Source organism: Montipora foliosa, chromosome 11 (assembly GCF_036669935.1).
Source record: "Montipora foliosa isolate CH-2021 chromosome 11, ASM3666993v2, whole genome shotgun sequence".
Classification (NCBI taxonomy): Eukaryota; Metazoa; Cnidaria; class Anthozoa; order Scleractinia; family Acroporidae; genus Montipora; species Montipora foliosa.
In genome coordinates this window covers 20,395,723-20,410,331 of record NC_090879.1, presented here as the reverse complement: position 1 = coordinate 20,410,331, position 14,609 = coordinate 20,395,723, and the positions used below count along the sequence as shown (strand labels likewise).

Sequence of the window (14,609 nt, the reverse complement as noted above, 5' to 3'; positions counted from 1 at the left end):
TTGACTGCGTGATTATGAGGATGGAAAGTGAGGGTGAATGGAATTCTGTCATTCTTATCTTTTTGTGACGTTTGTAGTGATGACTGTCGATCAAATTGTTGGGCGCGATGATGGCCCGCTTTGACCACAGAGACAGGATAGCCACGTTTTTCGAAGAACTGGCACATCTCCTCTGATTTGCTGGAAAAATCGGAGTCATCACTACATAGACGTCAAATCGGCCGACAAAGGCGGCGCGGTAGTTGTTTGGCGGTCCGACCTTTACCAAAAAGAAGCTTTGCGGCAACTTTCGGATACCTCGTTTTATGCCAAAATCCCTAAAGATCTCACTTCCAACAATCAAAAACTTGTCAAAGACACCATTCAAAATCTTATAGTTAATCAAGAATTACCGGACACTGCCACTAATCTCATCATCAACACCCCTAGAACTTCGTGCATTTACTTCTTGCCTAAAATTCACAAACCCAACAACCCAGGTCGCCCTATCGTTTCTGCCTGTAGTTGCCCCACCGAGCTCATTTCTAGCTACTTAGACAGGATTATGACGCCTATCGTCAAATCTTTGCCATCATACATTAAAGACAGTACACACGCACTACAAATTTTCCGCGATTTCAATTTCTCCGGCCAAGACAAACTTATTTTCACCATGGACATTACATCTCTATACACAGTCATTCCTAATAGCGAAGGTCTTCAAGCACTTAAACACTTTTTCGATCAACGCACTGTCAAAGAACCTAGCTCGGAAACGCTCCTCCGCCTTGCCGAACTAGTTTTAACGCTTAATTGTTTTTCATTCGCCGGCAACTATTACAAACAAATTAATGGTGTAGCGATGGGCACAAGAATGGGACCTAGCTATGCCAATCTTTTTGTAGGATATGTTGAACACCAATTTTTTAGTCAGTACAACGGCCCCAAACCTGAACTCTACGGCCGTTACATCGACGACTGCATCGGCGCTATTTCATCCAGCAGAGAAGAACTCGATCAATTTATAACCTCCGTCAACTCTTTTCATCCGGCTCTTAAATATACCTGGGAAATTTCGGAAACTTCATTGGCTTTTCTAGATATCAACGTTTCTATTAGAGGCAACGTGCTATGTACTAGTGTGCACTACAAACCTACTGATTCACACAGTTATTTGTTGTATTCATCGTCACATCCATCACATGTCAAGAACTCCATCCCTTATTCTCAATTTCTTAGACTTCGACGTCTATGTAGTGATGACTCCGATTTTTCCAGCAAATCAGAGGAGATGTGCCAGTTCTTCGAAAAACGTGGCTATCCTGTCTCTGTGGTCAAAGCGGGCCATCATCGCGCCCAACAATTTGATCGACAGTCATCACTACAAACGTCACAAAAAGATAAGAATGACAGAATTCCATTCACCCTCACTTTCCATCCTCATAATCACGCAGTCAAAAGCATCATTCTTAGTAATTTTAAATTACTCCAAAATGATCCCGAGACTGGTAGAATCTTTTCGCAACCTCCACTTATTTCATTCAAACGCGACAAAAACGTAGGCAACTTTTTAGTTAGAAGCGCGCTCAAAACTAACGAGCAACCCGGCACTTTCAAATGCGCGCGCTCACGATGCAAAACTTGTCTTTTCATTGTTAACACTAGCAAGATATCGGGACCTAAGCGATCTGTTAAGATCACCGATCGTTTCACATGTACCTCCGCAAATGTCATTTATTGCATAACCTGCACGTTATGCAATAAATTATACATTGGTGAGACAGGTAGACGACTAGGTGACCGATTCCGCGAACACCTTCGCGATGTTGAGAAGAATGACAAGGATGCATCCAAGCCAGTCGCTCGCCATTTCAATCTGCCTAACCACTCCAAAAAACACATGGCTATCTGCGGCCTTTCCCTACATCTAGGTACGACGGAAAGCCGCAAGAATCTGGAACAAAAATTCATCTTTCAAATCGGCACCCTTAATCCTCACGGTATTAACGAACGCTTTTCATTTAACTAATATATTCCTATTTTTCACGTTGCCATGTTACCACCAATAGCGTAGCTCCTACTCTACTATAAAAACTACACGTAACCCATAATCCCTCGATTCGCTCTGACGAAGGGCTAACGCTCGAAACGTCAGCTTTTAGAATCTCTGTACGGTGGCCAATTTACATTATCAACTCCGTTGATAAAACCAAATTTTTGTTTTCTAATGTGCTTGGCTGGCTCTGACTGCTTATTAACATCTGAATGTTCATTAACACAAACCGCAAGGTTGCGTGCTGTTTCGCCAGTGCATGTTCGTCCACAAATACACTTTGCGTTTGTAAATGACATGTGACGGGTATGTGTTTTTGTCTTTTATCTTGAAGATTGACTCCATCTTGCATGTTTGCCACATGATAAAGCAGTTGAACCTCCATTTGGTGTGCGTGTTAAGTTTCTTTAAGAAGTTTCTATTTTCTACTTAATTTTTGCTGCTGCCTAAACAAACAAGTGCAATCACTGGACCTCACCTTGCTCCCCGTGGGAACAGGTATTACATAACTGGCATTGCCTAAACTAGAAGAACACTGAGCATATGCAGATTATTTCACTCTGATGATGATCATGCAAATTGATCGAAAACGTTTAGACAGCTTTAACCTTGAAGTTTTGTATTTCAAGTATATATAGTTTATTTCATTTTTTTTAAAAACAAAAATGAATGTAGTCATTCATTTATAATGTGTCATTTCTTTCCCTCAGGCCAGTGACTCGTACTCTGGAAGTATGGTGAAAATTCACAGGTGCCATTACTCCTACATCTACATCTTGTGTCCTTTGAGGTTTGTGAAATTCTAAAACATAAAGGAAAAAATCCCAAGGTAGCGCAGTTGGTTTTGTTATGGCTTATTCACTGGATTTTGATTTATCCGGCGGATAGCGCTATCCATTTTTTGAACAACTGGGGCTAGATGATGACAGGAATCTCTATGAGACCAATCTTCTGTTCTTGAAGGCCTCATATGTGGAATACTGAGCACCAGCAACTAAGCTGGTGTGTGGGTGTGTACTGGACTGTTGACCCAGAGTGTGAAGCATCACTCCAATGGCCAAATCGTTATTCTCATATCAATGTTTTTTATGTTTAGTGGTAACAAACGAATTTATATCAAGGAGGTAAAGCTTATGGTTTGGATTAAAGAGATTCCCCATGTTCCTATCTCTTAGAGACTCGAACATTTCAATTCTTGAAACTGGAACCCTGACCCTGACCCTATCCTTAAGCAATTCGATTTTGACAACACTTCAGCTCGGATGATAGTGGCATTGGTTGCTGCTGTTGAAAGATTTAGTCATCTCTGCAGCCCATGGTATTTATGGTCAAAGAGGAGTCCCCAGTTACACGCTTTAAGTTGATAACAGGGGGACACATTCCTTTTCCCAATAGAGCAGTTGACGTTCATTCCTCGCTATCATTCATGATTCATTGAATCCATTTTTATTTCTTAGGGCTGTTACTATCGAAAATTGCCACAATTCTACAGTTGTTCTTGGAGTGACAAAAACAGCAGTCAATGTTATTGGGTGCGACACTTGTACATTTTTTGCCGTCTGTGAGCGAGTTTCCATCAGGTTTGTTTTGTGGACCCGGGAACGTGTGTTTTGGCTTGATTACAGAATACCCGTCCACTTAAATTTAATCTCAAAAGGCTGCCACTGCAGTCTGACAGTCAATATATCTCGTTCTTTAATCCACGCTGCTGACCACGGTGGCAGTACATTTTACTCCTTGGAGTTAAGTCTTATAATATTCATATTCATCATTCTACGGGACCGCGGTGACAAGGTTTAATAGTAACGCTTTTAGGTGGACGGGTATTCTGTAATTGCTTCCTCTCTTATACGACATTTAACGGCAAAAGTTAGCCAAAAGCGTTATCAAAGAAAACAGTTGCCAGTCGGTGCGACTTCCGGGTAGCGTGAGTGACAGACTTATTTTAGATTGTACCTTCTCTCGTCCTGACGGATAACTTTCGGGAGGAGAAAAGCGGAAATACATCTTTCAAGCAGGCTAATCTTGGCTTGCGTACTTACATATATGTCCCTGACGCAACGTGCTGGAAAAAGAACAAAAACATCCGGACGGAGACAACAGGAGAAGCGTGACTCTGCAGTGGCTTGCCATCTGAATTGTTTTTTTTTTTTCTTTTTGTTTCAGTGGTTGTAGCAACTGTTCTTTTCATCTTTGCACGCCAACCAGACCTGTGATACTTCCAGGCAACGAAAAATTAGTGCTGGCGCCTTACCACACTTATTATCCTACCCTGGAAGAGCATCTACACGGCCCCTGGGGAATCCCAACGGAACCTAACCTTTGGAATGACCCGCTTGTACTCGGTAAGTAGTATTCCAGAAAACAAGTTCGTGTGTAAAGGTCTGTCTACAAGTCAATGTATATATGGTCAGGGGTTCAAATCCCTTTCAAGCCTGAATTTTGCAAGCTTCCTTCCGTTGCTGTTCAAGTAACCAGCACAACTGCCATGATCGAAAATCTTAACATACAAACTTGTCGATTCAACAGGCCGCGTGCGCTCGTCAAATGTTTTATTCCTTTTTTCCAAACGCGCAACAAAACAAAGAACACAATAAATGTGTAACAAACTGTCTAAAGGATTGCAAATCTTACCCATTACGATAAAAATATGTTTGAGAAAAAAACAAGACAACGTTGTCAAATGCAAAAGTGTTTCGCCATCCAGCAACGTTTTAACATGTTTAATCGCAAAGCATTTAACTCCACAAAAGGAAGAACTCAAGAATTGTTTTATGAAATTTCTGTGGTTGTATATCGTTTGTTTCTCTTACAGTTTCTGAGTGTTCTGAAGATACATCATCTGTTTACCGCGAGTTACCACCCCAGGAATTCTTCACATTTACAATCCCTTTCTCTTTGAAAGGTTCGACAGATGTAAGTGCTGCTTCATGAGGGAGCACGTTCCTTTTCAAAAACAAATTGGCCAGTTAGGTGATGAAAATACTTGTTTTTTTGTCCAGTATTAGCCTTTTCTTCCTGCAATGTTACCATACCAGTGAGAATTCTCTCGTGTGCTATTTATCGTGGTACAAACGGACTTGTGCTTTGTTAAAACTGGCTTGAAGGCCGACCCGCTGCTGTGCTTTGTTTACTGTCCCTTTCAGATTTGGCGTGGTGCCAATTAAATGTGGCTAAGTTTATTTAGGCTAAGTTAAAATCGAGCCAGTGCCGGTCAGCGGTGATCGCAGATCATGCGTGCCTATTTGACAACAGGGTTTTCGCCAAGCGTCAGATGACACCGACTCGCTGTGTGAGGTTGTGCAGTTCTTTCGAGCTCTGAATCGTGCTTTGTGCGGCAGTTTGCCCCTCTCTTCGATCCCTCCCCTCCCTCTTTGGTGGCCTTGCTGAGTATTGAGGGTGGTAAATATCTCCACTGACTTTGTCAGTGTGACTTTGCCTGGTGGTGGTTGCCGCTCTCTGGGTTGCCATGGATATCTGCACGCCCTGCTCGTGGCTCGTATTTTGCTTGGCACCACCACCCGCTTTCATGGGCACCTTCCCCAAGCTCATTTATTGGCGATGAGTTTAATAGGAGATTCACGTGGGATGACGTTGGTACCAGTGTACTTCAGTGATATAGAACAACCCTTTTTAAAAAAGACACGAAGAAGCTGCTATCTCCTTTTCTCTGTATGGTTTAAGAGGCAGCGTAACAATATTGGAATGCAGTTTTGGTCGCATTCTGTGGCTCAAATATGTTTTCCGTTACGTTTTCATCTCTTATTCTTACCCAAGTTCATCCTCCGAGGAGAAGTTTCTATTCATTTCTAGAAATTCTTTGTTTTATTTATTTCAGGGCCCACCAATATCCCTTCCTAAGAAATATGAGAAAGCATTGAAGGAAAGAGAAAGGTGAGCTCTTTTGTTTGCAAGTGTTTTGCAACTTTATAACTAGTTACGTTTTCTCCTTTCCCAGCCCGCCCTTACCTCGCATGTTCATGTTTAATGTCCATTCATTTCTTTACGTTTATATTCTTCAAAGGGCGATAAACAACTGGTATCAATTGGTAAAAACATCATCGTTGAGTAAAGAACAAAGAAGGCAACTACAGAAAGACGTACAAGGCAGATTTCAGGTAACAACACTGCTGAGGGCGAACGCCAAATGTGATTGGCTACGCGACCTTGTCCTGTCTCGGTTTTATTATGTGTTTCCTGTAAGTGTCAACCCAAATTGTCAAAAGGCAATTTACATGAACAGTTGTGTTCATAACCCCGTCGCCTAACCTTTTTTTTTTTTTTTGCTTGAATAAATTTAACACCCGTTGATGTTATGAGCTTCGTTTCCAAACTTCTAAGTGAACCATAACTGCTGTCTTAGATGTTAAATACCTTTCCTGAACTATAGAATTTGACTTTACACAGGTATGGCTAGCAGAGAGTGGGCATGCCACACAGCTGAATGGTCTTGTACCATCGCACACCAGCCAAGCTCAGAAATAAGCACCAACAGTTTTGACCAATCAACCTGGGTCATGCCTATGAAGCCGGGCAGAGAGGTTCTCGCAAATTTGCAGGGTCTAGGATGGCATCGGTATTAAGCGAATCATTTAGTGTTACTTACTGATGCCTTGTGTGACCTACTCTCTCAAGCAAAGTGTACATTAAGGAGGAACGAATTGTGGAGACAAAATGTTAATGGAATCAGCCAATAAATGGAGCACTGTTGGGATCGATTCTCGGATTCAATGCCACCATGTATGTGTTGATTTTCAACTGTCATCATAAACCAACATTAAATTTGACTGATTTGTGCAGCATTCATGATGGGCAAAGGAACTTATAGTTATAGTTAAAGTAATTATTATTGTTGCTATTGACAACCAAAAAAGTAAATATATTTTGTTTAGAAATCAGGTGTTATGTTGTTCCTTGTCTGTTTTCAGAACTAGGATTACTCTCTGCTCATTTAACCTAATGACATACAACACTGCCTCGACAGTCTGATTTTCAACTCCACAAGAGGATTACCGAGTTGACGCTTTTGACGTAGGAGGACGCACGCTTTTTTATCAGTTTAGTTTGGGTGTTTGAATGTGGCATCCTTTGCAAAGTGGCTTTTAAAGGGACGCCAGAATAGCCGTCCCACAGTTTAATTTTCTTGTTTGCTAGGGGCATTCTCGAGAGGAAGAAAAGTGGTGCGCAGTCACACGCATATAAACCCTTCGCCCTCAATCATGTCTATTTGGCGTTCTAAAACACTTCCTTTGCATTTAGGACTGTCGTAACCAGCACTGAATTAAGAGACCCCATGGTGGGAGGGGGGGGGGGGGGAATCTTAGTATCCTGTAAACCCATTAATTTTTGGCCTAAATATCCCTTATCCCGTTAATTCCTGTGGTTTGTATCCCTATAATGCCATCTTCTGCTGATGACGTCCTTGTGCGAAAATGTTTGGGTACTCGATAATGTAAAACATTTTTCATGGGTGTTTTCGTCTCTTGGAGAGGCCGACATTGGGTAGATATTGCGAATATTTGATGGAAAATACAAAAAACGCATTTTAAGTATCGTTTTCACTTTTTGTGCCTTCTATAGTGACCAACGAAACATTTTATTGTTTTAAAAAATGACAAGTTTGATGCTCTGTATCTCGGAATCTGTTCTTTAAATATCCTGTATCCTGTGTCCTTATAATTACTTTGTTCGAAGGACAAAGTATAGTTTTCAACTCCGTTTTTGGACTTTATACTTTTTGTTATTTTAATTTTTTTCGGGTCGCGCTCTGGCTTCGCATGCATAAGAGGGAAACAGTTAGTTTTGTTTTCCTGAGAGTCATGGCCCCAGTTGTTCAAACGATGTATAGCGCTATCCGCTGGATAAATCACTATCCAGTGGATAACTCAATTGGTTTTGCTAGTGTTTACCCGCTGGATAGTGATTTATCCGGTGGATAGCGTTATTCATTGTTTGAACAACTGGGGCCTAATGTTTCCCGAGGCGAAGTCGAGGGAAACATCATTATTCGAGGGAAAACAAAACTAACTACTTTCCCGAGGGACCATACATTAAGTGCTTTGTTATGTACTTAGACTTTTCCTTCAACAATCGCAGCAAAACATCCGGAGCGAGCTTCCGGAGCGGGCAACAACTGCGGAATTGTATCCCGGTCGGGATACATTTGAATTTGATCAGGGGTATGTGACCAAGAATCAACCAATCAGAGTGCTCGTTTTGTTAAGTGAAAGTCTAGGTATATAACAATGTCACTTATTTAGCTGAAAAAGCAAAGTGAACATACCATAACACCAACCCCAGTATGGCCATCACGTAACGCATGCGAACAACTATTTCTCCTTGCTTGTTATGCTCTGTGACTCCTTTAGCTAACGGTTCTCGTAACGGCGAATAAACCAATCTCATTTCCAAAAACCGGGAAAAAGAAGAGTTGTTTTATTAATTTTTAATTCTAAATATTGGAATATTTAATATACTTATTTAAGACATTTTATTGGCGAAGTTTGCCCAAAAACGAACTCATCAAGAGGGCTCACTTCGAAGTAACATTAAATAGTTAGTCAAAGCGGCATCAAAACAGACAAAAAGAACATTTAAGCAAAGCTAACAGATGGAAAATACACACTTAAGTCCTTTTATGAAATCTCTTCTAATCGGATATGAAAGACTGGACATGAAAAAAATAAATTTTGATTCGGAGAAAGTAACTGTGATCCTAACAGAAAAACTGATACAATTTCTGCTTTGGACATAGAAGACCACCTGTCGGCAAATATGCGAGCAGCAGAGGAGAGCAAATTAATTCTAGGGGCAGAATAAAGTGGACATTCAAGAAAGAAATGCTTAACTGACTCATTGTAAAAACCACAAAGACACGCAGGGCTTTCTTTGCAACCTATTTTAAAAAGACAATAGTTACGCGCGCAGGTGTAAGAGTAAACGAGTATGGAAAATTGCATTAAATCTATCAATAGCAAAATCAAAAGTAGCGTTATAACTAGGTACATTAAAAAAGGAGAGTAAAGCTTTCTTAAAAGAACCAATGAATTCGAGACAACGGATGTCAAAACTGATGTCATTCCACAAGGTAGCAGTTGAAGGAATAAAGGATCCTTTAAAACGCTCAGTGCGGCTTGCAAAAACAGAGTAATCTGATGCCGTACGCAAAAAGTAATTTGTTCTTTCACTAACTAGTAGAGGTAATAAATCAACTAAATAACTAGGGCAAAGATTACTAACGATCTTAAAATATGACAGCAATTTGTGAATGGCTCTTTTAGTTTTGAGATCTTCCCACCCAATTTCTTGCATAAGACGATGCCTACTGGTCCCTTTCATGGCCCCAGTTACAATTTTTGCTGCCTCATATTGCACATGTTCGGGGAGATCTCTCTCACTTTCCGTGCATCCATCCCATAATACATCAGCGTATTCCATTAGAGGACGCACCAAAGATTTGTACAATTTTCTTAAAGTAGTCCTGTCAACCTTGTACCTAATACCTTTTAGGATATTAAGCCTTTTAGAAGCTTTCTCATAAATCTTAAAGATGTGGGCTCTCCAAGAAAGGTTGTTGCAAAGAACTACACCGAGATGGGTATGTTGTGCAACTTCAATAATTTTGTTATCACCGTAAAAGGTCTAAAAGAAATCAGGGTGAGGTGGCTTTATTCGTTTAGCTGAGAAGGTCATACACTCAGTCTTCGAGGGATTAATAGTAACAACCCATTTCCGAGCCCAGTCTTCGATCTCATCTACAATATCAAAAAGGGAGGTGTCATCGGCATACAAAAGGCAATCGGATTTAAGATACAGTCGAAGCTCTCGTACACGACCACCCAGGGAATTCGAAAAAGTGATCGCTACTAGAGCTGGTCGCTTACGAGAATGGGCTCTCGCCAGCGAAAGTCTCTAGGACTTGTAAATTTTTATTGATGGTACAGAAGATAACTGAACTTCTTTATTTTCATTCAAATCTGCCAAAATACCCTTACAAAACATTCCCAGCCAAAACATTCAAAGGCCTCCTTGAAGAGCGGGGCTACCCTTGGCAGTCGGCTCTTAAAACAAAAATCCAAAACCAGCGAGAACATTTATACCATTCAGTGGCAAAACATACAACCCAGCAGTTTCAAATCTTCGAGCAATACTGCCGCCCAACTCGAGTTTTATTGAAAACCAGCCATTGCTGGCAAAAATATTCAAGAAACCTCCTGACAGATCATACAAGAGGGCTAAATCACTCAAGCACATGCTCGTTAATGCAAGGTTTCATAATTATCCGTGACCACAAACTCACAAAAGGGAGACCGTGCAGGTCTGTCACATTCTTTCAAATTCAGCAGGTGCAGTGGGTTGAGTTTTTGTTAAAGTGTTGACATACATACATGAGACTCTGAGTGGTCGCTTACGAGAGCTTAAAAACAATGGGAAAGTCCATTTGGGTTATACCAAAGGTAGTCGTGCTACGGGAACGGTCGCTTAAGAAAGCTTTCAATTAGAGAGTGGGCTTTTACAATGCCGGGTCGCTTACGAGAGTGGTCGCAGTGAGAGTTTCTCCCACATTTTTACAGTTTGACAGCACTTAGGCAATTATACCATAAATGGGCTGACATCGGAGATTTAGTGAGCCAATCATAACGCTAGAAACGCATTATCTGAGACTGAAATTTAGTAACTATAGTTATCAGGTGAAAGCACTGATTGTACGATAGTATAGCTTTCAGTTATGTATGGTATATCAACAGTTATTAGCTTCAATGGCCGTTTTTATGCTAGAGACGTTAAAGTCGTCTGAGACGTTAAAGTCGTCTCAAGACGACTTTAACGTCTAGTATAAAAACGAGAAATAAGACAGACGCATTTAACGTCTGACGACTTTAACGTCTTGTTTTAAGTGCGTCGTTGAGACGCACGTAAGAGACGACTTTAACGTCTCAGACGTTAAATGCGTTTAGTATGAAAACGGGACGCCCTAACTTGGACGCATGTAGCCCTGCACTTCGTTCCTTCCTTGCTCTCTTGGTCGACAAGACAAACAAGCCATGCGCCGAGCTTAAATCTAGTTCCTCGTCCATCGGCAGAAAATGCTGATTTCTAGACTGATTTCTGTCACAAAAAAATATTTGCATCTGTCCTTCCAGGCGACGTCGAGACATAAATTTGAGAAGCTGCAATTCCGCCACGTTTATTTGCTCATATATTCGCGAGTTAACGTTTATTTGGTGCCGATTTTGCTCGTGCTCAGTGCTTTCCGATAATAGAACCTAGTCATTTTTTTTAGAAAAATCTTGTTTTTGTCCGTTTGTTTGTCTACTTTTATGCGTCCCGTTTTTATACCAGACTGCTTTAACGTCTCAGACGTCAAATGCGTCTTGACGACTTTAACGTCTCTAGCATAAAAACGGCCAATCAAGTATTTTGGAACCTTCGGAGTTCGCCAGCGGTTAGGCAAAATACCCTCAGTTACCGTGCCACGAGCTGATAAAAGCATTGAGGTAAAATGCTAATGTTTATTTCCGAAAAATGAGTTATCTTACGCAGAAATATGCTAAAAACAATGGAATATGAAAATGAGTTTTGCGTGACCAGTTCTACCAAGAAATGGTCACTCATATCCCGGAATTGCTTCTATTATTAGCCCTTGCATACAAAATACCTGGGCGGGCATAAACTATCCAAACAACACTTTCAGTTTCCAAGAATCTCGTGACCTCCCATTCGAATAATCCTCTCGAGGTTTGTTAGACCTTTTAGAACTACTGAAACAGAATTCGGCAAAACTGAGCACCAAAATGGCATTTAGAGGAGAAGAACCCACTCCCAAGAGATTACGGACAGAGATTGGTTCTGGAGAACGTTTTATCAAACTTAACATGGCCAACTATGATCGAAGAGTTCAAGATTACTCAGACGAAGACCTCGTCAAAATCTTTGAAATCGGTCTCAAAATCAAGGAATCTGTCGTCTTGAGTGTCAACCCGAAGATCGTTGAAGATGCTCTCAATACTGAAATGCAGCTCGTTCACGATAGTGTGGCAAGAATGGAAAAACAATTGAATGATGGGGTGAGACGAGTGAAAGAGGAGGTCTCTGAAGAAGTTAAAATCCAATTTGGCAGGTTTACAGTAGACGTCGTTGATTTGAAGAAGGAAGTGTCCAACCATATCACAGACATAGCACGTAATTTGACAAATAGAGTTGACACTGTTGCTGAGAAGGTGCAGCCCCTGGGGGTGCTTAACTCCAGTATTGGCGCTTCGGTTGTAGAAATCAAAACACAGCTACAAAAGGACCTAACAGGGTCAGAATCAAGACTAACTGAAAAGTTGGACGAATGCAAAGGGAAAGTGGATTCCATATCCAAGAGTTTGGAGAAACCAAGTAACAAAGGTTTTCGGGCTGAAAGAAACGTCAAACAAATCTTAGAAAGACACCTCCAACATTTGAATTACACCTTCAAGGATACAGCAAAAACTCCAGGAAAGGCAGACATCGAGGTTGAAACTCCAAAAGGTCACAAGATTATGATCGAGATAAAGGCAAGGCAAAGCGCTGTACCCAAAGATGAGATAGAGACGTTTGAAGAAAACCTTTCGAGATCGCCTGATTTCAAGGTGGGAATCTTGCTGTCCATGACCAGTGGTGTCGCCAGAAGGTCTCAGGAAGGGTGGTTTGAAGTTATTTTTAACGAAACCAAAAAGCAATATCAAATCTACGTCCCAAATGCTTACGCGAATAACGAAGAAAATCTGATTGTTTGGAGCGTGGTAATGGCTGCGCAGCTGAGCAACGTGGAGTTAGAGTTGGGCGACAAGGAGATTGAGGGGCTAAAAGAGATTTACAAGAAATTTAAGGATGTCAATGAGCATAACAAGAAGTGTAAAGATGGTCTAGTAGCCCTGAAAAATTCAGTTAAAATGCTGGAAGACAGTATTGAACCAATTCTTAAAGTTCTTGATCAAACGAGGAAGGACATTTACAAACTGTTACACTCTTAAGACCTGTACTTCAGCAAAGAGGTTAGATGTTTTTAAGTAAATTCCATCACCTACAACAAGGATTGCAAAATTGGTCTAGACGGGGCCCAAAGGATTTCTGTACTTGAAAATGCTGTAATTTGAGCAAACCAGTGTTTACCCTGGATGCCAGAGGTTTTTTCTCTTAGAGCAACGGAATACCGAGTTGCGAAGCGGCGAGAAAAACCTCTAGGCAGTTGAGAACCTCACTTCCATGCCCCGTTTGATTGACATCGACATAACCTACCAATCAGCATCTTTCGTTCCCACGGTACATATTCGTCTTATTTACTTCGATGTCAAATTAAAAAATTCAATTTTCTATATAAACTTCGATGTCGAATATGAAAGTAAAAACTCAAATTTGAAATTTGAATGCCAAAGTTGCTATGTTGAATTTTGGCGGACATATACAAAAAACAAAAACAAAAATGTAGAACTCACTGAACTTTTTCTGCCTTCCGGAACTTTGAAGCGTTTCGATTATGGCCACAGTGGGCACGAGAACCAATCAGAGTAAACCAATCAGAATACTCGTTAGAGCTAACAAGCTCCTGACCAATCGAATTGCTAGGGTCAAAATCTGACTCTGGCGATATGAAACGGCATCCCATTGGACCGGCCTTCTCAAAGAACTCAACGGCCTGTACCAGAGGTTCTCCTCGCCTTTTCTGTCGCTCTGAGAGAGAAAAACCTCTGGCAGCCAGGGTAACCAGTGTTGAACTTCAGTGACCAATTCCGGCACCTAATAAACGTTCAGCCTTACCCGATCAATTTTAAATAAGTTCCTTCAATTGGTAACCAGTTTTATTGAAGCCAGCTGACGGAGCAATTTTTTGGCCGAGTGTTGTAAACAAATAAAATGTTTGTCATCGTACTGATGCTTGGGCAGTTTGTTAACAGCTTTTGTTTATTCTATGACACTTCACCTTGTGGTGGCTCAATCAAGGGCGATTGTTTCATGGTAAGCCTCCCATAAGTCAGGAGTTTTCAGATCGATTCTTCCCGTATGTCCGGATTCTGAGGGATTGACCTGATTGGAAGGTAAAAAGCACGTCAGTGATTTTGGAATTCAGAATGATAAAGGGCTAAGCCATTTTCATTTATGAAAATTTTATGCAGAATAATCACTGTCAGAGGCGTTTCGCTCTTTTCATTTGAATACGATGCTGTAATGATCTCGAAATGACCTGGGCCCGGTTGTTCAAAAGCCGATTAACGCTAATCCCAGATTTAAAAAAATAAGCAAGGAGTTTATTTCTCTACTCCTAAATGCTGTTCAACGCTGATATTCGGCAAAACTTTACGTTAGAAGAAGTCAATCTTAAAAAACAAAAATAAGCAAAGAAACTTTCACCAAAAAGTTGAAAACATGAAACAAAAGTTTACGCTAATCGTGGATTAAGTTAATCGGCTTTCGAACAACCGGGCCCTGGGGCTTAAGTTATTTCATTGCCGTTTTCTTGCTTTGCCATGTGACATTAAGTCTTCAGCCCCTCAGTACTTTTCCTTTAGTTAAGCTTGACTGCAACCAAGTTGACAATCAGACATAGTTTGAT

General features: G+C 40.9%; 2 protein-coding genes across 2 annotated transcripts in view; both read left to right on the top strand.

The window, feature by feature from the left end:
- The window catches only part of LOC137976111 (TBCC domain-containing protein 1-like), an 18,214-nt gene extending 11,283 nt beyond the window's left edge, over positions 1-6,931 (top strand). The window contains exons 13-19 of the mRNA XM_068823388.1: positions 2,743-2,822; positions 3,490-3,612; positions 4,199-4,377; positions 4,848-4,948; positions 5,871-5,926; positions 6,057-6,150; positions 6,440-6,931. Coding sequence (XP_068679489.1) covers positions 2,743-2,822; positions 3,490-3,612; positions 4,199-4,377; positions 4,848-4,948; positions 5,871-5,926; positions 6,057-6,150; positions 6,440-6,517 — 711 coding nt within the window. The 3' untranslated portion in view covers positions 6,518-6,931. The remainder of the gene's footprint in view (positions 1-2,742; positions 2,823-3,489; positions 3,613-4,198; positions 4,378-4,847; positions 4,949-5,870; positions 5,927-6,056; positions 6,151-6,439) is intronic.
- A 4,826-nt stretch (positions 6,932-11,757) lies between these two features.
- LOC137974858 (uncharacterized protein PF3D7_1120000-like) lies at positions 11,758-14,022 on the top strand. Its single transcript, XM_068821850.1, has one exon. The coding sequence runs from the start codon at positions 11,827-11,829 to the stop codon at positions 13,030-13,032; it is 1,206 nt and encodes a 401-aa protein (XP_068677951.1). The 5' UTR covers positions 11,758-11,826; the 3' UTR covers positions 13,033-14,022.
- Positions 14,023-14,609: the final 587 nt, after the last annotated feature.